Source organism: Tachypleus tridentatus, chromosome 3, assembly GCF_004210375.1.
Source record: "Tachypleus tridentatus isolate NWPU-2018 chromosome 3, ASM421037v1, whole genome shotgun sequence".
NCBI classification, from domain to species: Eukaryota; Metazoa; Arthropoda; class Merostomata; order Xiphosura; family Limulidae; genus Tachypleus; species Tachypleus tridentatus.
The window spans coordinates 15,406,169-15,430,881 of record NC_134827.1 but is presented as its reverse complement, the minus strand read 5'-3'; the positions used below and the strand labels follow the sequence as shown (position 1 = coordinate 15,430,881).

The following is a 24,713-nucleotide window of genomic DNA, read 5'->3' as shown; positions in this document are numbered from 1 at the left end:
TAGATAAATTAATAAAATAGTAGTTCAGTAAAATTTTGAATACAAGTCAATAAATGTGCTGACATAACCATTGACCAGTGCAGAAAAGATTAAATAGGACACAGACTTCCTACATTGTTTTAACACTACAAAATGAATCATATTCAATTCCACTACACAATTGATTTGTTGGTTTATATTGTATTGGAAATTTGACAAGAAATCTTGAAATTAATTTTTAGTGTCATTTTTGTTTTTCCTTCATTTCAAATTCTTATATTTAAAAGGTATTTTATATCTTACTGATATGGTAGCAACACATAGGCTTGATGTTACCTATTACAAAACCAAGTTACTTGTTATTTACTTGTGAAGATAAAGATGAGGTATAAAATTAACATGTATTCTATCTTAGGTATATTTATTGTTTACAGGCATTCATATTGTCAAGAAAACCTTAAAGATGCCTTGGAAGCAGATTGCAGAAAATGCTGGAATAGATTCTTCAGTAGAAGTTCAGAAGGTTATAGATTCAGAACTAGAAGTGGGATATAATGTTCTTAATAACAGATGTGTCAACATGAAAGAAGCAGGAATTATTGATCCCACTAAGGTACAACTCAGATTGTTTTTCCACAATGTGAACTTAAAGAACTCAGATATTTCCAGTTTTCAGGAGAAAAATACCTTTAAAAAAAACAAAATCTTTTACACGAGGAAAGTAATAAGTCATCATCAGTGTTGTATATTTATTGAATAATGGAATACTGATTAAACCTGTTTAGGCTCACAACATGTTTATCTTAAAACTTGGCAAGTGGATCTTAGTGGTTAGCATGTCAGTCTATGAATCCATGGAGTACACCTCTGTTGCCACCAAAACTTCATGATCTGTGATCTGTAATTTGGGGGCCCAGCATGGCCAAACGTGTTAAGGCATGCAACTCGTAATCTGAGGGTCGTGGGTTCGCATCCCCATTGTGTTAAACATGCTCGCCCTTTCAGCCATGGGGGCATTATAATGTGATGGTCAATCCCACTATTCGTTGGTAAAAGAGTAGCCCAAGAGTTGGCGGTGGGTGGTGATGACTAGCTGCCTTCCCTCTAGTCTTACACTGCTAAATTAGGGACGGCTAGCACAGATAGCCTTCGAGTAGCTTTGTGCGAAATTAAAAAAAACAAACAAACAAACTGTAATTTGGGCCAATGAGTATTATGGAAAGAGTGACAGTTTTGCATGTACATCTGCAAACAACAACTTTGAAATGTTTTTGTACCATTTGAAAAGTTATACTTTTCAATTCATTCTTCATTTATGACTAAAAACTACACATCAAGTCACAAGATATAAAGATACAAGTGGATGCCTTAAACTAAGATTGCATTTAAAAGTACTATTCTCATAAATTAACTATCATGTTAACAAATTTCAAGGCTAAAATCACTCATATGAAAAGCTGTCATTATTTTTAATTACTTTGAAATTTAACTATTGCAATTTACACTCAATAAAAGTTTCATCAAAAAATAATTAGAAAACTGAATTTGTAACTCTGTGTGTATAAGAAAGAGGGTGTAATTTAATCATTGTAACAAATAGATAGGCATGTTTTTGAAAAGGGTGTAACACTACTTTAATAGATTTGTTCTTATATAATAACAATGTTTTTGAAAAGGGTGTAACACTACTTTAATAGATTTGTTCTTATATAATAACAATGTTTTTGCTACTATTTTGCTAAGGATAATATTGTTCATTGTCTCACAATGTTTGTGCCATTTTTGTAACAATTTCTAATCGTATTAAAATGGTGAGCCAATATTTTACCTTAAAGACATTGTGCTACACATTAAAGTACTTTTTTTATGGTACTGGATTTTACTTATTTTATCAAAATAGCATTTTTGATATATTTACTTCTATGTTAACTGTTCTATTTGATTTGAAGCGTGATTTATTTTGTTTTTTTTTACATTTATCAGGTTGTAAGAACAGCACTTCTTGATACTGCAGGAATTGCATCTCTTCTCACAACAGCTGAAGCTGTAATAGTTGAGCATCCAAAGGTAGAAAAGAGTGGGCCCATAGGAGGAATGAGTGGTACGGGAGATTTCGATATGTAAAGGATTGTAACTTCTTGTAAATGTGCCATATCATTAGAAAGAAAACCACTTTTAGTGATTGATACAATTCATTTTAATAGATGGATAAAAAAGATTAGTTTATTGCAGAATATAAAAAAACACAAAACAACCAGCATCAAAGGAAGGAATGAAATGTCTCCTGAGATAATGAATGAGTGGAAAAGCATTTAAATCATCTTTCAGTCATAATAAGTTATGTTTTCATTTTCATGGATTTAGGGTTTCTATCATGCCATATAGTTAAATAATGTTTTTTATGTTTTTATTATGTGTTACTTTTATACAATATGAAAAGGCTTAAAAAAGTGTGGTTTTAATTTATTTATTTTACACTAGCAGCAGTTATCCCGAAGATAGCTGCCATTTTTAAGTAGTTTAAATTTTTATGGTATTCCTTACTTGAAAAACAAATATTCTCTGTCAATGTTTTCTTTTAGACAACAAAAAAAAAACGTTTGTTGTTGTTGTTTTACCCTTCATTGTAACACATATGATATGTTTCCCTGTTTGTTTTTAAACTATTTGTTTCTTTCAAAGTATAACTGCTCACAGGGTTCGGAATTTTCTATTTAAAGCCGGACATGTCCGCTAAAAAATCCAGTTTGACCAGCACTTTCTCATCTATCTCCGGACATTCTAACATATCGGACACAAATACATCGTCCCCTCAAAATAAGTGAGGCAAAAGCTGTGTATGCACAGCCCAAAGATTTTGCTTAAAAGTATATTCTATAATGAGTGGAAAATAACTTGCAAAATTTAAGATTCAATTTAAGACAAAAAAAAGCAAATTTTAAACAACGGTCATGAACACTCACAAAATGCGCTTTTTAGGTCGCCTTATCCGTGCCGTCCTGGATAGTCACATGACTGCCAAACATTCATGACGATCTGACCATGGCATCTGATAGTAAAAAAACGGGAAAGTCTCATGATCTATTTCAGTTGGGCTTCACGAGCAAGACTAATGAATCAGAAGACAATACTATGGAACCCCGGGTGAAAACCCAAAACCCAAGCCCAAGTGTTAGAGAAAAACTGTTACTGCTAGTACTGGCGCTAAGCTTACTTGTCATTTCCAGGATGAATGGAATAGAGGCCGACCATGGCTAGAGTATAATAACGCTACGGGACTGATGGTTTGCTTATATGACCAAAGTAGTGGAAGGCAGAAGAACACCTTCATAACAGGATCTTCCAACCTGAGAGCAAGTGCTGTTAAGGAGCATGAAAACAGTCGTGCTCACAGTCTAACTTGTCAAGCTAAGACAGCAAAATAAACACCTGATTTAACTCCCGTGATGAAAGAATTGAGCAAACTTAACCAGACTGAGAAAGATCATTTGCTTGTGCTGTTCAGGACTGCCCTTTATATGGCTTTGAATGCCAAACCATTCAGCAATTTTCAAGAGCTTCTGTTGCTGCAGGAGCACAACTTTGGTATGAACTTAACAGAACATTATGCCAATGACAAACAAGCAGTTATCTTTACAAAGTATGTTGCAGAAACAATTAAAATTAATGTCAGATCTCGTCTGCACACCTCATTATTCTTTGGCATAATGACTGACGGCTCAACAGACACTGCCAACATTGAGCAGGAGATAGTCTATGTAAGGTACTTGGACACTGACTGTTACCCAGTAACCCACTTCCTGTCTCTGCAGTCAGTTAAGAAGGTTGATTCTGAACACTTGCTACAGGCACTTAGTTCAGGTAAAGGTTTCTTAATTACCTGGGATGAGAATTTTCTGGATTTATCCTGAATTCCTAATAAAGAAAAATTAAATGGACAATATTTCATGTACATTGTGTTTTAATTCAGGTTTACATAGTTATTCCATTATTAATATACATCAGTGAAAACTCGAGCATTTTTCAATTGATTTAAACCAAGAAGAACCATGAATTTACCACTGACAGAATTGGAGCTTAACCTAACACAACTAGCATAATAGATAATGGAGCAACTGAATTTTCCAAAGTACGAATTTACTTCTTCTTCTTTTTTCTTTTTTTTTTTACAGAAGGTAACTAATATTGGGTACTAATTTTTTCTACTTGCAGCATTGTCCATATATGGCAAGTTTCCCGACTGGCTTGAATCAATTGTATGCCTGACAGCTGATGGGGCAGCTGTCAGTTTTGGCACAAATAAAGGACTTGTCAACAGATTGAAGGTGCAAAAACCTTATTTGATAGGGATCCACTGTGTTAGTCACAGATTGGAACTTGCAAGTAAGAAGACCATCAAGGACATCCCTTACCTTGATAGTATCCAAACCTTTTTAGAAAACCTATGGAAGTTTTATGACAATTTGCCACAGAACTAGGCTGGCCTCAACGAAGCTAGTAAAGCCAACAAAAGGGACAGGAACCCAGTGGGTGGTCTACAAAGAGTGTGCTCTGGAGTCAGTTTCTCATAACTGGCCAGCTTCAGTGGAGCATTTGTATCAAGTAAAGCTGCTTGACAAAGGGGAATGTGGACAGAAAGCTGCAGGATTATACAGTACTTTGACAAGCCTTAAATTCATCCTGTACATGGACATACTCTTGGCAGTTCTGCCTGTTTTGACATCTCTTAGTCTCAAAACTCAAGACAATTCTGCTACTGTGAACATTGTTTCTGACAAACTCGCTGTTTGCAAAGAGAAGCTGGGGAATCTGAATCATGTTGAGAGATCCCAGAAAATTGTCAAAGAGCTCACAACATGTGAACAAACTGGCAAGTGGTTACTTAGAGGAAAGATAATTACTATTAGTGGTCAGACAGGGGCCAGAGGCTCAAAAAGTCCCACAAAAGAGACAGTTGCTCAATCCGTGGCTGAAGAAACTGCCATCTTCATAGGTAAAATTGTCACATATCTGAATGAGAGATTTGAAGAATTTGATAAGGATTTTATTGGTGCCTTTCAAATTTTTGAACTGAGCAACTGGCTTAAAAGCAAGGAAGCATTGTCATCTTATGGCCATAATGAACTCCAGACACTATTGGACCACTTTGGTGCTCTGCTAGAAGCTAATGGTTTCAACATTGCAGCTGATATTTGCCAAGCTGACCTACATGAGACACTGCTCAAAGCCACAAGACTTGCCAAATCAGATGAGTCCCTGGCTAGCAGTGCAAGTGAATTGTGGGCCCACATGTTAAGTCAAATTACTGTTGAGGATGGTAAACCTTTCCCTGGATCAATAGTGTTGGCCTTGGTATGCCTCATGCGGGTGATTTCTGTGTCATCTGCTGAACCAGAATGTGGATTTTCCCAGATGGCAGTTATTAAAGATGACTGGCAGTTCAAACTAATAAATGATTCTCTTAATGACTTGATGACAATAAAATTAGCTAAGAATAAGACCTGTGATCTTGCAAGCACAGAATTACTGTGCAAGTCTGTAGAATCCTGGTGGAAGGACAGTAAAAAAAAACCAGACAATATGTGAATTTACATAGAACGCACACACATAGAGACAATAGAGATACTGAGTCTACATCAGCTGATGTCTTAGTGCTGGATGACTAAATCTACGAGTTTGATTGATGTGTCATTTTTCATGGATACAAGGCTTGTTGCCACTTGCTTTGAAATGATGTTTCAGTGCCATAAATAAAATGATTCTGTTTTATTTAATAATTGTCTGTAGTTGATTTCTTGTTTTCGGTAATATCCGGTAACAATTTTGAGGTGTCCTGCTAAAATTTCAAATGTCCGGCAAGTTTCACTGTCCAGTAGGACATCTGTCCTGCTGAAAATTTAGAATATTTCTACCCCTGGCTCACATACATAAAGAATCCCAGCTATATACCTTCTGTCTGAAAATGTTATGTTTGTAAAAGTTCTTGTTGTGTTTTGAAAGAAATAAAATATTAGGCTCTCACATATTTGCTATTTGGATAAATGTGCAATTGTTAAACTTGTAAGATACTTTTTATACTACTTGAGAAAACTATAGAAAGAATTAACTATCTTTTGATTTGAATAACACACATATTGAAGTAGGCTTAAGAAGGTAGTTTGTTATAATCACTTTTGAAATTTGTTCAAAATTTTAATTAGAAAAGGTGAAATAAACATAAGAATGAAGACAGCTTTGTTTATTTTTCTTTCATTGTAGTAGTTACAAAAACATGTTTTTATTACATCATAACAATTCTAATGTATTGATACTGTTTTGACTGGATCTTAACCCTTAGAATTTTTATAACATTATATTCAAGAAACTTTTGTTGTAAATTAATTCCTTAAACAGCCAAGTTTTACTCTAAACATTTCTCTGGACTTTTTTTTTATATTTTAATTATTAAGTTCTTGCTGTTTTTGTTTTTACTTCAGTAGTATAAATCTGCTAGTCAAAAATTGTGTGGATTAAACATTTCATAAGATTTTATTGAATCTATATTAACATCAACTCATCCAGGATCCAGTCAAAAACAAGATATTTTGAATAACTCATTGAAGAAATTTGTTTATCTTGAAGTGAAGATGTGAAAATTGAAAATACTATTTACATATATATTTCTGTATTAATTTCATCATCAAACCTATCACTGGCCCCAAACAGTTTTAAGCATCCTGATATCTCTTTAAGAGAGGTGTTACTTCAATTTGATTTTCAGACTGACATTGTAGAGGTCTGTTTTTTTATCTGACTGTCAAGGGCCACATTTAGGGTGATACTTTTAATCCAGTATTAATATAATAAATCACAAATCTGATCAGATGATATTGTTACAGTAGAGAATTTTTGTTTTGGTGTGACTGTTTTTTAAATTGAGTCACATCACTGGTGACTTTCCCAGATAGCCTAATTGTTTTGAAGGTACTATTAATCTTCAAGGATGTATGAATGGAACTGGAACTTAACACTACAGATATTTTACTGCTTTTTAATGTTTTCTCAGTGGATGACTTCAAGTGCTCACAGGTTTGCTTATAATTATCAGGTGTAAATATCAATAGCCCTATGAGTGAAAGAGATAGTATTCTTGGATTATGGTAGAAGAGGTCAAATTTTATGATCAGTTCCTAATAAAATGTGAATGCAATTAAAAAGTAGCCCACTCCTTGATTGGATAATTTGTCACAAAAAGTGACAGGTCTTGGCATTCTTCATGACAGGCTTAGATCCTGAACTCTCACGTCTTGTGAGATGAGTGCCTTAACCACCACACAACCTTAAGTCTGGATGAAAGGTTGGCAGAATAGTTTTTTGAATTTTCAACTGTTTGGCAGACAATGTTTGTAGTTATTAGTTGTTTTAATCTGTTTGACGATGTACATCATACTAATATGATTTGTTTTTGTTTCACGATTTTGTATGCTGTTGAATGACAGCTGTTGAGTGATTATTGTTTTAGTAAATACTAATTTTATTAATGAAATTATTGATATTTTAAACTTTATTGGTATCTTGAACACATGAAATGAAACAGTTTGATAAAAAACCTCCTAGAATTCAGGTATAATTGTCAAAATTTGAGCTAGTGATCAGAAAGAAAACAACCAGTTCCCAATGCATCTGCAGTTTAAAATGTAAAGTGTGTGTAGCAGCATTGCTGCTCAAACTTTGGGCTTTCTTATTCGAAGCTCAATAACTTTCATTTAGTGTGGATAAGGAAACAGCTTCAGTAATAAAAATGCTGTGGTCTGCTAACAGTTTTTCTGTATAATAGGTGTGTAGGATATTACTATGTATATGATAGAAATAAAAGTTTATCTGTGTTTAATCAACCCGAGATAAGATAATCAATTATTGAATTATGTGATAGATTTATATTTTAATCGAATTCTTAAGATGAAATCTGGACCTTGTATGAGAGGGATTATAATTTTATTTTCCTTTTTTCAAATACAATGTTTTCTTCCTGAGGTGGGGGAGTTAAAAATAGTGCAGCAGCAATATAGTCTTACGAGAAAAAAAAAACTCCTATGACAAAAATTAAAAACTTATTTTTGGGTCAACATTTAACATTTCATTGTTAATTAAATTTGTGGTTTTTTTCACCATATTATTAATCAAATTTATATTTCACATTAGAACATGAATGATAATTTAAAACCAAACTACACTCGAGCGTTAGACATTTTTAATGTTTAGATGGAATTATATCTCCCCCTGATGACTCAACGATAAGTCTGAGGGATTATTGTAATTTTAAAAACCGGGTTTCGATACCCGTAATGGGAAAAGAACAGACAGCCTACTGCAGTGGTTCCCAACCAGGATTGCGAGATAACATTTGTTTTAGCCACCTTCACCTTTATTGTTAAATAAATAATTACTGTGAGGGGTGCGAGAACATATTAAAATTTTTAGGGGTGTGGGGCATAAAAAAGGTTGGGAACCACTGGCCTACTGTATAGCTTTATATTTATCAACAAACAATAACTATGATGTTAACACTGAGAAAGAGTTGTTAATTTCGATTACTCAACTACCACCATGTTGAAGAAAGCAAAGTAATAATTTTATTCTGATATTAGAAATAAGTGGAATATAATGAGATAGACGTTCTAATTGGTTATGCAGTTTTGTAAACTATGATTTCGGTAACGTATGCGGCAAAGTATTGATAAGTACATATGCTCGATATTTATTTGAATAATGAAATAAAAAAAGTGCAGTGGTGATATGCGTGGTATTGATTTGTAACATGTTTTATGAACCGAGTCAGGATTTAATATGGAACTTACCTTTTAAAAGTGACAAACGTTGGATCAATGGGAATTCAAGAGAGTATGTTTTTTAAATGAATAATTTTCTGAAACATCAAACACAAGAACTGTATTATGTATCTCTTTTCAAGGAAAGCGAACGAGCACTGTGACGTTTCTGATGCCCTAGGCGTGGCCTAGTAGTTAGCGTGCTCGGACTGTGAAGACATGGTAGCCGGCTCTTACAAGTGTATTTAGATACCCGTAGTGGGTAGAGCATAAATAGCCCTTTGTGTATCTCTGTGCCTAATAACAAACAACAACAGTTTACGACGATAGACATTCGAGATCGCGAATCGAGCGCTTTTAACAACCAGACGATGTGTGGCTTATCTTACGTCACTATACCTGTATGAAATGAATTGGTCGTATTCTGAATGTCAGCTTAAATAGCCCTCAGACCACTCACATTGGAAATCTAATTAACAGTTAATTAATCCACTAATCCTATAGGCATTTGTTTGACATTTTAAAACAAAAAATAATAACGTATATCCCTCCATAACACGCACGTAAAATTTCAAAATTGTGAACTCATAAATATTTACGTAGGGAGAACGAAGTTTGCAATATTTAATTAGCTGTACTATGTAAGATATTCATTTAACCGTTACACCCCAGTGAACAGGTATCGTCCTGTACTGAACTATGCCACACACTAAAAATAATTTGCGAGTGTGGAAAGAAAACGGATGCCTCGTTCAATCGGCTACATATAATATTTCTAAATACCTGATTTATTTGCGAAAGCAAGTAAATATTATTCTTTTACAAGTAACGTTGTAAAGATGCTTAAGTTATGCTTTATTTATTTTTAAAAAAAATCAAAAGTTTTAAGATATAAGTATAAACTCAAAAACTAACAATGAGATACCGGCAATATTCTTTTGTAATAACCTTGTGAACAGTTTATCATAGATTTCTGAAGTCTCGGCCCCCCCAGTGGCACAGTGGTATATCTGCGGACTTACACACTAAAAACCGGGTTTCGATACCCGTGGTGGGCAGATCACAGATATCTCATTGTGTAGTTTGGGCTTAATTCAAAACAAACAAACAAAAAAATTCTAAAGTCTTGTAAAACTAAAAATCAACTGTTAGTCTTAAATATGAATTGCAACACTAATTTAGTTAATGAACTGAAGAATAGCCTATTACTTAAACTACAAACAATAAAAACTTTCTGAAGACGATATTTCGTCATTAAACTGCACAACAAAGTTTTTGTTTCTTGAACATTGTTGAGTGTTCCTTATAGATTTTTGGCTGCTGATCATGTACCATTTCATCAAAATCTTCAGTTTTGTCAGGACATTGCTACAATGGAAAATGATATCAGGGCAACTGGAGTCAATGCTTGCTGACTACTGTTGGGAACTGCAACGTGATGCACCGGACATTGAATACAAACGAAAATAAGGAGCAAAACACTTTTAATTATGTTGAACTTAATAGCGTATTAGAAACATAAACACAATTAAATACGTTATTGCCGGTTAACAGTTAACTGTCTATTTCTCAGAGTTCCTACGTGATGAAGCAAAACCAAAACAATATTTGTGCATAACCATCAGGTACCTGTCACAATTAGCAAAAACTTTTCAAAAAAATTGTTGTGGAGTGTTATCGACTTGAATGTGTTTGCATACTTTACCCAGGCCAGGCGGGTTAAGGTTTTCGAGTTGTAATCTGAGGATCGCGAGTTCGAATCCCCGTCGCACCAAACATGTTCGCCCTTTCAGACGTGGTGCGTTATAATATACGGTCAATCCTACTATTCGTTGGTAAAAGAGTAGTCCAACAGTTGGCGGTGGGTGGTGATGACTAGCTGCCTTCCCTCTAGTCTTACACTGCTACATTAGAGCCGGATAGCGCAGATAGCCCTCGTGTAGCTTTGCACGAAAGTCAAAAACAAACAAACAATACTTTACCCAGTTTCTTGAAACGTCACGAAACTGTGACGGCGAAATCTTGGTTCAAATAAACCGTTGTTTTGCTGCATCTGTTTTTTTATTCTTTTAAATTTGTTATCGTGTTAATGCAAAACTACAGAATAGCCTATCTGCACTCTGTCAGTCGCAGGGAATCGAACTCCAGATGTAACACTGGTCTTCAGGGAAACTCCTAAATATCAAAACCTCTTCGGTTTGAATTAAGATATTTAATTTGTATAAACTTAGTTAACACACATTAGATGAATTCTCTTAATTAGTATCACTTCAAACGTCTTTTGCCCCCCCCCAGTGGCTCAGCGGTATGTCTGCGGACTTACAACGTTAAAAACCGGGTTTCGATACCCGTGGTGGGCAGAGCACAGATAGCCCATTATGTAGCTTTATGCTTAATTCAAAACAACAACATCAAACGTCTTTCACATCCCGCCAAAAATAAAATAAAAATCGCTCTATGCACTTACTGGTCTTTGAGTTATAAGAGTGACGGTCAAATCCTACTATTCAAACATACAAGTCTCTTCCTGGGACAGCAGTAAGTCTACGGATTTACAACGCTAAAATCAGGGGTTCGATTCCTCCCAATGGACTCAGCAAATAGCCCGATGTGGTTCTGCTGTAAGAAAACATAAAAAAAAAAAACTAATTAGTGGCTAGTTCTTCGGTTCACTTCCTTCGCTCTAGTAAATAAGTTCTAAATTACGTCGATTAGTGCAGAAAGTCCTTTGGTAGCTTTGCGCTATTATTGAAAAACATGATGTTAAACATAGATTAATAAGAGTTCCAAATATCTAATCAGTTAATAGACATTTTGTGCTTCGTGAAGAGTTGCTGTTTATTCCAAAACAAAAAGTTATTGGTGAATTTCGTTTTTCCAATACTTTGTATTCGATTTCACCTCAGTTATCCGAATCTGTTTTTTAATTGCTTGATTATATGAATGCATTTGATAAGTAGGGCGGATGTGATATCAGCTATTGTGACTCCAAAATGTTTCCCAGCACGACACCATCACAAGTGTACCTCATAATAGCCAAATTAGTTTGGATTCTAATAACTTAATGGCGTGCATTTCCCATTGTAGGTAATGGGTATTTTGTGTTTGCCAATACGGTACCAGTTGACTAACAATGTACCAATAGCTGGTACGTGATTCTATAGTAGTGATATTATTGCATTAAAATACTTTTAAAATTGATTTGATAAGTAGAAGTTATAAGGTAATGAATTTGGAAAGAAAGAAAAACTTGTATGAACATAAGCCTCTTTTCACTAAAACTATAACCGCCGATTTCATAATCAACAATGCCACTTAAATATCAAATTTGACTATCTTTTTAACTCACTTTTTAACCACTGAAACAAAATCGCCTTCCTCTTTGTGTCTTTTATTCAGATGAATATTATTTTCTTCGTATCTAATGAAATTACAACCAAGGAAAGAAATCTCTAAACCATTTTAGAGAACTATTCCTGAATGTTTTTTTTTAACAAAGCGTGTGAGCGTATTATAATAGAAAAGCCATATCGGGCTATCTGCTGGTTTCTAGCGGTGTTAGTCCGCAAGTATTCCGCTGTGACACTGGAGGACTATATGTGTACTAAAGCTTCAGTAAATTTCAACACAATTATTATTATTATTACTATAATTTTTTGGGCCTGGAATTATCTGATTATTAACGGATGGTTCCTTAGAAAAACGTCCTACTTAAATTTTTTCAAAGTGTCCGATTTTCTCAGTTCAGGCGCCTAAAATCGACAATTAGTCCTAACATTAAAGTTTGTTTGTTTGTATGTTTTGAATTTCGCACAAAGCTACTCGAGGGCTATCTGTGCTAGCCGTCCCTAATATAGCAGTGTAAGACTAGAGGGAAGACAGCTAATCATCACCACCCACCGCCAACTGTTGGGCTACTCTTTTAGCAACGAATAGTGGGATTGACCGTCATAGTATAACGCTCCCACGACTGAAAGGGCGAGCATATTTTAGCGCGACGGCCTAACATTAAAATACGCATATCACGCTAAGAACGAGTTTACCATAAAGGACATGAAATATTACACCATTTTCGTTATCAGTGGTAGTGGACCCGATGCTTTGTTAATTAAATACTTTAGAGAGGAGTAGAAAAAAAAAACTTTATATTATCAAGAAGCGAAAAAGAAGAAGAGTAATAGCATAGAAAAGATTATTTTTAAACTTCTTGATACTATAATTATAAGAAGTATCTATTTTATTACGTCGTTTTGTCAAGAGTTTTGTCGAAAACGCATTTGACAACAAAAATACGATTATGCAGAAACATAATATTTTTGTACAAAAATGTTGGCTACAAATTATACGGTTGAAAATCGTTCCATGTTTTAACACTTATTTACTTTAGTCTAAATACAATAACTCTTTGTTCTACTAGGTAAATTTTTGTGTCAATCATATCCAACTATATAATTGAACAACAGTATCATTTAAATGATCTCTGTATATATCTTTCTCATGTTTTACTGTCACTCTTATAATGCACCTACACTTTTGAAGTGCGGAGCACAATTTGCGGTAAAGGGACGCAGAGCACGGATCCTTAGACCCACAGTCGGTCATGTTAACCACAAAGCCACGCCAACAGTTCCCTGTCGAGCTTAATTAAGATTTAGTAAGTTCTCTTTGAAAGTTACACTAAAAAAGGAGATTTTGTTAAGAGTTCACTAGAGCTTTTGTTTTAAATTTATTCATCTTAATTTTACTGAAAAATGACACTACAAAGTTACAAAAACATGACTGCTACACTTATAAGAGTTTCAGAACAATACTGCCAGAATTAGGTACTTTATTAGTTTATTCTAGGATATAAAGTAACAAGCAGGGGCGTAGATTTCTTACACCCGATGGGGGGATGATTTTTGGAACCACTTATGTGGACTGTTCAATTTGCAAATTGGTAATATCTGATTACGTGAACCTGAAAGCTGTAAACATGCAGTCACAGAGTAATCTTGTTGCCACGATACTTGCATGTATACTTAGGCCTACTGACTGATACTTACGAACTATCGCTTAGATCGAAAAGCTTAGAAGTACGCCTATATTAAAGATGTACATTTCGGCTACTGAAAAAGCCTACATCTAGGCCTAATTATGTAATTCGATTGGAAAGAACACGAGAATCACAAGAACAAACACAAATTTGTAGGCCTGTGTTGCAATAAAACAATTCAACAGACCAAACTGTAGGGAGTGGATGATTGTATGCACCATACCCCCACCTAAAATGAAGAGGGGGTGTATCCTACCCATCCCCCCAGGATCTACGCCCCTGGTAACAAGCTCGCTTAGCAGATCTATTGTTGTTGCTTTTCTTTCCAGATTATTCAAATACTTTTACCATAATTCTCGTTGGTTAGGTATTTACTGAATGTATTTATGTGTGTTTTTTTCCTGGTATGGAGGAGAATAATTTAATTTTTGCATCATTCGAGCTTGAGATCGAAACCGAGACCCTTCGCTCGCTAAAGACAACTCCACTAACTGAACTGGAGTATTAAAGCCACGTAGCTATGATCAGTAGTAAAGAGGCTGCTACCACATTCTTACCCTCTCAAACACCACGTTCATCTTCGAGCCGCGTCTCAGAGTTGTAAGACAATCCCATATTTGGGAATGTAATAGTTTTAATTATGAAAATGTGCTTTACCAGTGTGAGTTAAGAGTTAGTTATCTATTCAGCTCGGTTGATATTTTAGATATCTTACACTTCTAACTAATCTAAAGAGATAACCTGATGATTGTTGCCAAGGGCTCAAACTATCGTGGTGGTAAACCTTCCTTCAGAATGTAAGGTGTGTGCTAAGGCTGCTAGAGCCTGCAATACAGATTTTTGTTTGTTAATTTTCATAAGTTCACCAGTTTGCGATGTTGTAAGTGCAAAATTTCTGATACATTAACGTTTTAAAGAAAACGCATGGTTCGCGTGTGGATTAACTTTGTGAGCCTAAATGGTGTGTGTTTTATTATAGCAAATCTACATGGGGCTGTGTCCATCTAGAAGTATCGAACCCCTGATTTTAGCATCGTAAGTCCAAAGACTTAATGTTGTCTTATTGGGGGGACAACTTTGGTGAACAATTATTCCATTTTTCTTCTTAATTAATATCATTAAGTCTTGTGAATATTATATTTAAAATAATTTTGTATATTTTTATTGTAATTAGCCTTATAAAGAATATTTTCACTTTTAGCTTAACGATAATTTCGACAGCAATCTTGATAATATCTTACAAGTTCCAGCCAAATTTACTGCCAATTTATTGACCTCCCTCGAAATAAAAATTATAAGCTATAAATAGCTGTGCCCGAACTTTGACCTGACCATTTCGCCCATGCGTCGCATATTCCTTTCATGTTGGAAATGTCAAAACAACCAGTGAACTTAGGCCTCCGTAACTTAAAGGTGAGTGTACCCAGCTGATCAATCAATGTCATCTAACCGCTGTAGGTTTTAGTTTTCTGATGTATTGACATGTAAAAATTAGGTACTTCCATCAGTTTCTTATACAGGATTGACTTCTTTAAAGCAAACAATATATTTGAATCAGTGATGACGAGAAAACCCACTTGTATAGAAAAATATATATGTAAAAACGGCTGGTTTAGGTTGAGAAAACTTTTTATACAGAGGAGCGAACAACGTTTTGACTTTCTTCGGTCATCGTCAGGTTCACAAAGAAAGAAAGAGGTAACTGACCAATAGCTGACCACATATTTGAAGGAGGTTGTGTAACTGAGTGTAGGAATCAGTGATGTCGAAAACCCCACTTGTAGGGAAAAATATATATGTAAAAACGGCTCGTTTGAGTTAAGAATTGGAATACTTTTATTTCTGATCTATGTAGCTAACTGACTTTTCCTCAGAAGTTGTTTTAAAAATTGTTGACTTTGTGATTGGCTTTTACCAATTTAAAAATATGTTACCCAGGATTCTGGTCGTGATATTGTTGAAAATTGGCAGAAAATATTTTTATAATGACTGGCATATATATACGATGCTGGTCAAAATCTTAAGGCTAGTGAACATACCAAAAGGAAGTCCTAAACAATGTAGGAAATGTCCAGCAAGAGGTCTCAGTAGTGAGTTGCACGGCTGTCATTGCGAATAACTGCAAACGTTTGCTTTGACATGGTCGATATAAGTGTTGGCAGAAGGCTGGCTGGAATGTTATTCCAAGTGGTGAAGATGGCTTCACGAAGATCATGCACTGTTTGGAATTGACGTCCATTTCTATAGTCCACTTCCCTTGCCATTTAACCCCAAACATTTTCAATGGGGCTCAGTTCGGGCGAACACGCTGGATGGTCCAAAAGAATCACGTTATTTACCTTGAAAAAGTCCTTTGTCCTGCGGGCATTGTGGATTGCAGCGTTGTCCTGCTGAAAGATCCAGTCATTTCCACACAAGCGAAGGCCTTCAGTCAATAAGGATGCTCTCTCCAACATGCCAATGTAGCCAGCTGCTGTTTGACGCCCCTATAGTGATTAACCTGAAGCTCTATTGTTCCATGGAAGGAGAAAGCACCGCACATCATGGTGGAACATCTTCCACTGTGTCGTGTAGAAAATGTCTCTGGTGGGATATCATTATCGTGCCAATAACGTTGGAAGCCGTCTTGACCATCCATGTTAAATATTCTCTCATCAGAACACAAACCTTCTTACACTTTTCTAAGTCCCATGTTTGATGCTACTTAGCAAAGTTTAACCGAGCTGTTTTGTGGTGTGGAAGGAGGCGTGGTTTCTAAAGCCTTTCTCTCGTAGATGCTGTCTTATTGTACTTGAACTGCATTCTGCGTCCGTAAGGGCCTTAATCTGGTTCGACGATCGGCTGAAGTCTCGACGAAGAGTCCGTCGAATCCTCCTGCTCAACGTCGTCGAAATTTTCTTGGGCCGACCACTTGAAACTCTCGTTTCGTATCCCTCAGGGTCTTTTAAGAAACCTGCAATAGCAGTTTTACTACGCCCAATCTCACCAGCGATGGCACATTGAGAAAGACCTTGCTTTTGCAGCTCGACAATTCTGCCACGTTCAAACTCTATTAACTTTTTAGCCTTTGTCATGTTTTTACTCAATGTAATACAGGAGATGTCAGTGGGAGATGTTGACAACGCTAAAGCTTGAGCACAAATGACTAAATTTCGTTACGTGTTTACCGATTAACGCTTCGTTTCAATATGGTCTTAAACTTTTGACCAGCTAGTATTTAGGCTAACTTCATAATGTTCATATTTTCCCTATTAAGTGCTAAAAAGGTTTTTATTTTTATTTTCCCTTTTCTTATTTTAATCTTTCGAAGCTCTACTCAAATAAGTGGTTGAGTCTAAGAATGCAAAATGCATATTTTTTCTTTATGTTCATTGGCCTTAAGAATTTGGCCAGCAGTGTATATGTTAGTTTGTTATAACCAAATACAAGCCGAAACAAAAATAAATTAAAAAAATACAAACTCTGCACCAATTGAAAGGATCCTAAGGTACAACGTAATATGGGATATGAAATGTATCCTAGGTTTTGCAGATGACTGCAGAAATAGGACCCACATTGCGGTGGGATCCATCGTCTTTCAGTCTTAGCCTCCATTCGCCAGTCTCGCATAAGGAAATAAAATAAAGGAAGAGCAATATAAATTGAAATTAAAGATACAGAAATATAAATTAGGAGAGCGAGATGTGGGTGCTCATGTCCAGAACATCCCACATCTATATCACTCTTCACTGCTGCAGACAGTTGTAGGAAGGTGACTGCTCTCTGAAGTAAAGAAGAAAAAAAATAAGGTACTACCTTTTGGGGGTAAGTAAGTTAAACTTACCTCTTGAAGGTAGTATTCCAGCGCCTATTATGGTAGAAAGACACTAACTGATAGCCTAGTAAACGAATTATACTAGTATGAAGAGTCCCATCCAGTTATCTAAATTAACTGGTATAACTCTCAACCACCACCAATTCACCAAATCTAATGTGACTATTATGTTCTAAATAAGCCATTATACGTGGTAGTGTGTAGATCCACATAAACTAGTGCCAAGTTGCTAAGTAACCTTATTCATGACTAAAAATAGTTACTAGAAATTTTAAGTGACATTCCTCTTACTTTTTCATTATATATATTTAATAAATTATTATATTTGTTACAGAATAGTTTAATAATTTTATTTTAAGTTTATTTATTAAATCTATTAACTATTAATTTTCGTATAAGTATATCAACATTAATAATAAAGTATTGTAATTTATTACAAATTTTACATCTGAATAACTGCGAAGTTATAATACTTGTAACAGAAGGTTTGTTTTGTTTTTTAATTTTTTTGTTTTTAAATTTCGCACAAAGCTACTCGAGGGCTATCTGCGCTAGCCATCCCTCGACATCACTGATTATTATTTCATCACGGCGATTGTACGAGAAGTGTAAGTCTTTGTGTATTTGTACTTACCTGTTACCATTATGTCTGAACCAGCATACCTTACACCACTATTACCAGTACACGCTGATACGATCGTTAAGAAACTAAGAAATTTAAACCAAAGAATTATCAAAAGAAGAAATGACATCTATTTCATTCAACAATGTAGAAAGGAAAAACTAACCCATAATTTTGTAAAGGTAAAACTATCAAAAAATGTTAATACAAACACAAACATTATCCAAAATGTACAGAAAAAACTACTTAAAGCCATGTTGAACACGAAATACAAAGAACTACATGACTTACAAAAACAAAAAATGAACCTAGACCATCAACTGGCATGCTGCATCAAACCAGAGATTTACGGACTCATACAACGAAACATAAGCCAAATCAACACTAGGAATGACAGAGACAAAAACATCTGCCACGACAAAAAACAAGAAAAACTAAGATGCAAACAACAGAAAAGATACCAACACGACAAATTATTGACTACCCTCATAATTAACAGATCCGACCGACAATTAAACACAGACGAGATACATCTACTTAACAAATGACTCATTTTCACAATAGCACCAACGTGCATTCCAACCTTAAAAATTAAAACATGTTTAGAAGACCTAGCCAGGATACTTGTGATATTTTCCACAGAAAACAAAAACAATAAAACAACCGAAAACAACCAACAGAAAGAAGACAACTTAAACAATTTTATTGAACAAAATCAACAACCAAACTTCCCAGGAAAATTCAAAAAAATTATATTTTCCAGAAACACCTAAAAACAATATTTTAAACGATTTCTTCAAAGAATTTTCTCACAAAACCATCAACATAATTTCACAAAACAGAAAGCTAAAAAACAATCTTACAAAAAGAGACATTAATACCATTAAAAACCTATAACAAGACAAAAACATAAAAATTCTGAAAGCAGATAAAGGAAACGCTATAGTCATAATAAACACGAATGAATACATCCAAAAAATGAAGAGCATCCTATCAGACACTAATAAATTTAAACCAATACATACAAATCTAACAAAGGCACACAAAACACGGCTGAACAAAACACTACTAAAAATGAAAAAAACGAACACAATTTCACAAACACTTTATTCCTACCTACGTAAAACCGACTCACGCACACCACAAATATACGGCATCCCCAAACCTCATAAACCAGATTGTCCATTACGACCAATGGTGCCCACATATGAATCGTTTAATTACAATCTTGGTAAATACATAGCATGGGCTTTCTCCAAATATGTAACATCAGCCAGCTCATTCATTAAAGACTCCTTTAATTTCAAGTCTGATCTTAATAAACTTAATAACAAAACCTTAATGGACAGTTTCGATGTTATATCCCTCTTTACAGAAGTTCCAATTGCTAAAGCCTGCAAAATAGCCTTAGAACTCTATATCCGAGACCATAACCCATCTATAGACATTCCCAACAAACAATTAGCAACCCTCATAGAATTCACCACGATGAAGACAAACTTCATGTTCAACAACCACAACTATATACAAACAAATGGCCTAAATATGGGCAACCCAGTATCACCAGTTCAAGCCAATATTTTTATGACACAAGTTAAAACAGAAGCAATTAACACAGCATTATATCCACCACTATACTGATACAGATATGTAGATGACACGGTTGCGGGATTCACATCTACAGAACACACACTTAATTTTTTCAATCACATTAACTCTATACATCCCAACATCAACTTCACATGTAAACAAGAAGGAAGCAATCAAATATCATTTTTAACCTCAAAATTACAAGAACCGATACACAATTTAAAACAGAAATCCACCGAAAAATCACCCATACTGGACTATACATTCCTTGGGACTCAGCACATGAAACAAAACAAAAACTCAACATACTAAGAAACCAAATAAGCACAGCCATGGGCCCGGCATGACCAGATGGGTTAAGGCGTGCTCCTCGTAATCTGAGGGTTGCGGGTTCGCATCCCCGTCGCGCTAAACATGCTCGCCCTTTCAGCCGTGGGGGCGTTATAATGTGACGGTCAATCCCGTTGTTTGTTAGTAAAAGAGTAGCCCAGGAGTTGGCAGTGGGTGGTGATGACTAGTTGCATTCCCTCTAGTCTTACACTGCAAAATTAGGGACGGCTAGCGCAGATAGCCCTCGAGTAGCTTTGCGTGAAATTCAAAAAGAAAGAAACAAACAAACACAAACATAAAACTATCCTCACCAGATAAAATTAACGATGAATTAGACAAAATAAAACAATACTTCATCAACATCAATAAGTTTTCTCCACAAACCGTAAAAAAACATTATACGCACACACCTAGACAGGAAGCAAAATCAACCAACAAAAGCAAAATTATCTCACGAATTAAAAAATCACGAAACCATATACTGCTGCATACCTATATATTCCCGACATCAGCAGAAAAATAACCAACATTTGGCAAAACTAGTAACAAAATATGACATTCCAGTTAATACCAAATTTATTCAAAAACCAGACACAAAACTGAGGTCTATACTATGTAAAAACTACACTGACAAACACCACACCAACATTATTTATAAAATACAATGTGATAACTGCCACAACTTCTATATTGGAGAAACAAGTAGAAAAATGAAACCAGATTAAAAGAACATAAAAAGTCACCTTCACACGTTTTCGAACACTGCAAGTCAAATAAATACAACATAACCACAGAAAACACTCAAATACTAAATAAAGAAACAAACATAAACAAATGCAAAATTAAAGAAGTCTTACTTATAGAACAACTCAAGCCCAAAATAAACCAATAAAAAGGAACATCTTTATACCTATATTAAAAATAATGTAATAAATAATAACAATAAAATAGATAATATAAAATTATACATTCAAACATCTAAGCACGCCCTCTACATCCCGACACTCAGTTACAAACATGTGGTCAGCTTCCGGTCAGTTACCTCTTTCTTTCTTTGTAAACCTAACGTTGTTCGCTCCTTTACGTAAAACATTTTTCAATCCAGACGAGCCGTTTCTATATATATGTTTTTCTCTACGTGTGGATTTTCTCGGCATCACTGATTATAACTTAATCCAAATATAGACATAACAATTTGCTACACAGCGTGATATGAACTGATATTTTCCTACATAGAAAAGTAAAGGTTTCAAAGATAAGGCTGAAAATTTTCATTAATAATTGTATTATAATTTCGAGAATAATACTGTTCTCCATAACTATCACTTTAATATTGACCATTATTGGAGAAAATATAATAAAGAATATGCTTCATGGGTAAATTTCAAAGCCATTCCGAAACAAAAACCATCAATAAAACGGTACAGTGATATCGTATTTCCTATAAACAGTATTTTAATTGGCTGAACATGCACAGCACGTCATCTTACGAACGAAGTTTTAGTGTTATATAAACCCAGTAGTCTGTACTTTAACGGCACATCTTAGAACACCTTTAACGACAGTGATTCCACTGAAAGAGTAGGTACTTTAGAGAAAAGTAGATTTAACTAAACGTTCGTAACTTGTGTTGCAGACCAGTTAAATGTGTTAATTCAACTGCTTTTGAAAACATAACGTAACTATCTCTTGTACTAATGAAGATAGGTATAGTAAAATGTAAATAACATAATACGTACGAGTCGTTTCTTTCTTATGTAAACCGTTTATCGTGTTAAAACTTTTTCATTAATTTTAACAGCTTTTCTTCTATAAGATTGTTTGTTTGTTTTTAACTCATACAACCCCAGAATTTGGCGCTGTAAATTCGTTAATCTACCACCGACCCACTTGGGAAATTCGCTACAAGTTTTATTGGTGTTAGGAGCAAATTCACACAATGGGCTATTTGAGTTATGTACATTGTGAGTACGAAAACATGCTTTTTAGCGTTTTGAGCCCTCGGACTTACTGCTGAGCCACGACAGTCTATAAAACAGAGTTAACTGATATTAATTGTAAATGTAGATGCTTCAATGCTGACAGTAATTTTATTTGTAAGTATAAATGTTTCAACACTGACAAACTTTTTAATTGTAAATATGACAAAGTTTTTAATTGTAAGTATAAATGTTTCAACAGTGACATCGTTTCTAATTGTAAGTATCAATGTTTCAATAGTGACATCGTTTCTAATTGTAAGTATCAATGTTTCAACACTGACATCGTTTCTAATTGTAAGTATCATTGTTTCAACACTTACATTTAATTGTAAGTATCATTGTTTCAACACTGACATCGTTTCTAATTGTAAGTATCATTGTTTCAACACTTACATTTAATTGTAAGTATCATTGTTTCAACACTGACATCGTTTCCAATTGTAAGTATCAATGTTTCAATAGTGACATCGTTTCTAATTGTAAGTATCAATGTTTCAACACTGACATCGTTTCTAATTGTAAGTATCATTGTTTCAACACTGACATCGTTTCTAATTGTAAGTATCAATGTTTCAACACTGACATCGTTTCTAATTGTAAGTATCATTGTTTCAACACTTACATTTAATTGTAAGTATCATTGTTTCAACACTGACATCGTTTCTAATTGTAAGTATCAATGTTTCAACACTGACATCGTTTCTAATTGTAAGTATCATTGTTTCAACACATTTAATTGTAAGTACATTTAATCGTTTTTTGTAAGTTGTAAGTATCAATGTTTCAACACTGACATCGTTTCTAATTGTAAGTATCAATGTTTCAACACTGACATCGTTTCTAATTGTAAGTATCATTGTTTCAACACTTACATTTAATTGTAAGTATCATTGTTTCAACACTGACATCGTTTCTAATTGTAAGTATCAATGTTTCAACACTGACATCGTTTCTAATTGTAAGTATCAATGTTTCAACACTGACATCGTTTCTAATTGTAAGTATCAATGTTTCAACACTGACATCGTTTCTAATTGTAAGTATCAATGTTTCAACACTGACATCGTTTCTAATTGTAAGTATCAATGTTTCAACACTGACATCGTTTCTATCATTGTTTTGTAAGTATCAATGTTTCAACACTTACATTTAATTGTAAGTATCAATGTTTCAACACTGACATCGTTTCTAATTGTAAGTATCAATGTTTCAACTAATTGTAAGTATCTGACACTCGTTTCTAATTGTAAGTATCAATGTTTCAACACTGACATCGTTTCTAATTGTAAGTATCAATGTTTCAACGCCAGGAGCGACGTACGTCATTTATCACTTTATTGGTGCCTATACAGTTACTTGTCCCAAACCTGTGTGGTATTGGTTTATCATAATGTCGTAAATTTTACAAATGACCAGTATCACTGATATGAAATTAAAAAAGGCACAATAAAGCATTCTAGAAAGCTCAACTTAAGTGAAGTCACAAAAATAATTGTTATAACTTGAAATCTTCTCGTTTTATTTTTTGTTTGTTTCGAGGCTAAGTGCATAACATATTAAACAAACTGCTTAGACTATTATGCGCCTAGACGCACTGTAACAGCTCAACAATGGTCTTTCTACGCTGTTCCAGCTACAGGTATCGAACCTCTATTTTTAGTGTTCCTGAAGAAATTGCTTAGACTATTGTGCGTCTGCTAAAACTGTATAAGAGCTATGTAATGGGGTATCTGCTTTTGCGTACCGCGGGTATTGAACATCAATTTATGTCGTTTTTATTGTTTTTTTTGTTCAAAACTACACAATGGACTATCCGCGCTCTATACACTGCGATGAATCGAACTTGAAATTTTAGAGTTGCAAGTCTACAAAGCTACCAATGCCCCACAAGGGACTTTTACGTTATGAGCCTGAAAACGTACCACAGAGCCAGCTATGAAAATTGTTTGACAGCCTTCAATCTGTGCTAACTAGTTACACTAATTGGGGTTCTGCTACCTAATTAAAGGGTCCGATATGGCCAGGTGGCTAAGGCGCTCGACTCGTAATCTGAGGTTCGCAGATTCGAATCTTCATCACACCAAACATGCTCGACCTTTCAGCCATAGGAGCGTTATAATGTAACGATCAATCTCACTATTCTTTGGTAAAAGAGTAGCCCAATAGTTGCCGGTGGGTGGTGATAACCAGCTGCCTTCCCTCTAGACTTACATTGCTAAATTAGAGACGGCTAGTGCAGATAGCCCTCGTGTAGCTTTGCGCAAAATTCAAACTAAACCTAATTAGATCAAAAATAAAAATGGGTACAATACGGTAATGGATGAAGCTACTTAAATATACTGTTTATGTCTCCTTTCTTAAATAAATATTATAAAGCATTGTTTTCTCAAATTTGACGCTTTGTCAATCAAATTATTGAGTTACTTGTTTTTTCCGGGGTACTTCTGTAGTTGAAAAAGTTTAAGAAAATGGCTATTCGATGGGCCCGGCATGGCCTAGCGCGTAAGGCGTGCGACTCGTAATTCGCGGGTTCGCGCCCGCGTCGCGCTAAACA

The 24,713-nt window shown here is 34.8% G+C and overlaps 1 protein-coding gene across 5 annotated transcripts in view; it reads left to right on the top strand.

The window, feature by feature from the left end:
- Positions 1 to 4,594, top strand: part of LOC143246414 (60 kDa heat shock protein, mitochondrial-like) — a 28,137-nt gene extending 23,543 nt beyond the window's left edge. For all 5 annotated transcript variants that reach the window (XM_076493084.1, XM_076493088.1, XM_076493087.1 and 2 more), the window contains 3 exons: positions 414 to 592; positions 1,963 to 2,080; positions 4,192 to 4,594. In XM_076493084.1, coding sequence (XP_076349199.1) covers positions 414 to 592; positions 1,963 to 2,080; positions 4,192 to 4,457 — 563 coding nt within the window. In that variant the 3' untranslated portion in view covers positions 4,458 to 4,594. The remainder of the gene's footprint in view (positions 1 to 413; positions 593 to 1,962; positions 2,081 to 4,191) is intronic.
- The last annotated feature ends 20,119 nt before the right edge of the window (positions 4,595 to 24,713 follow it).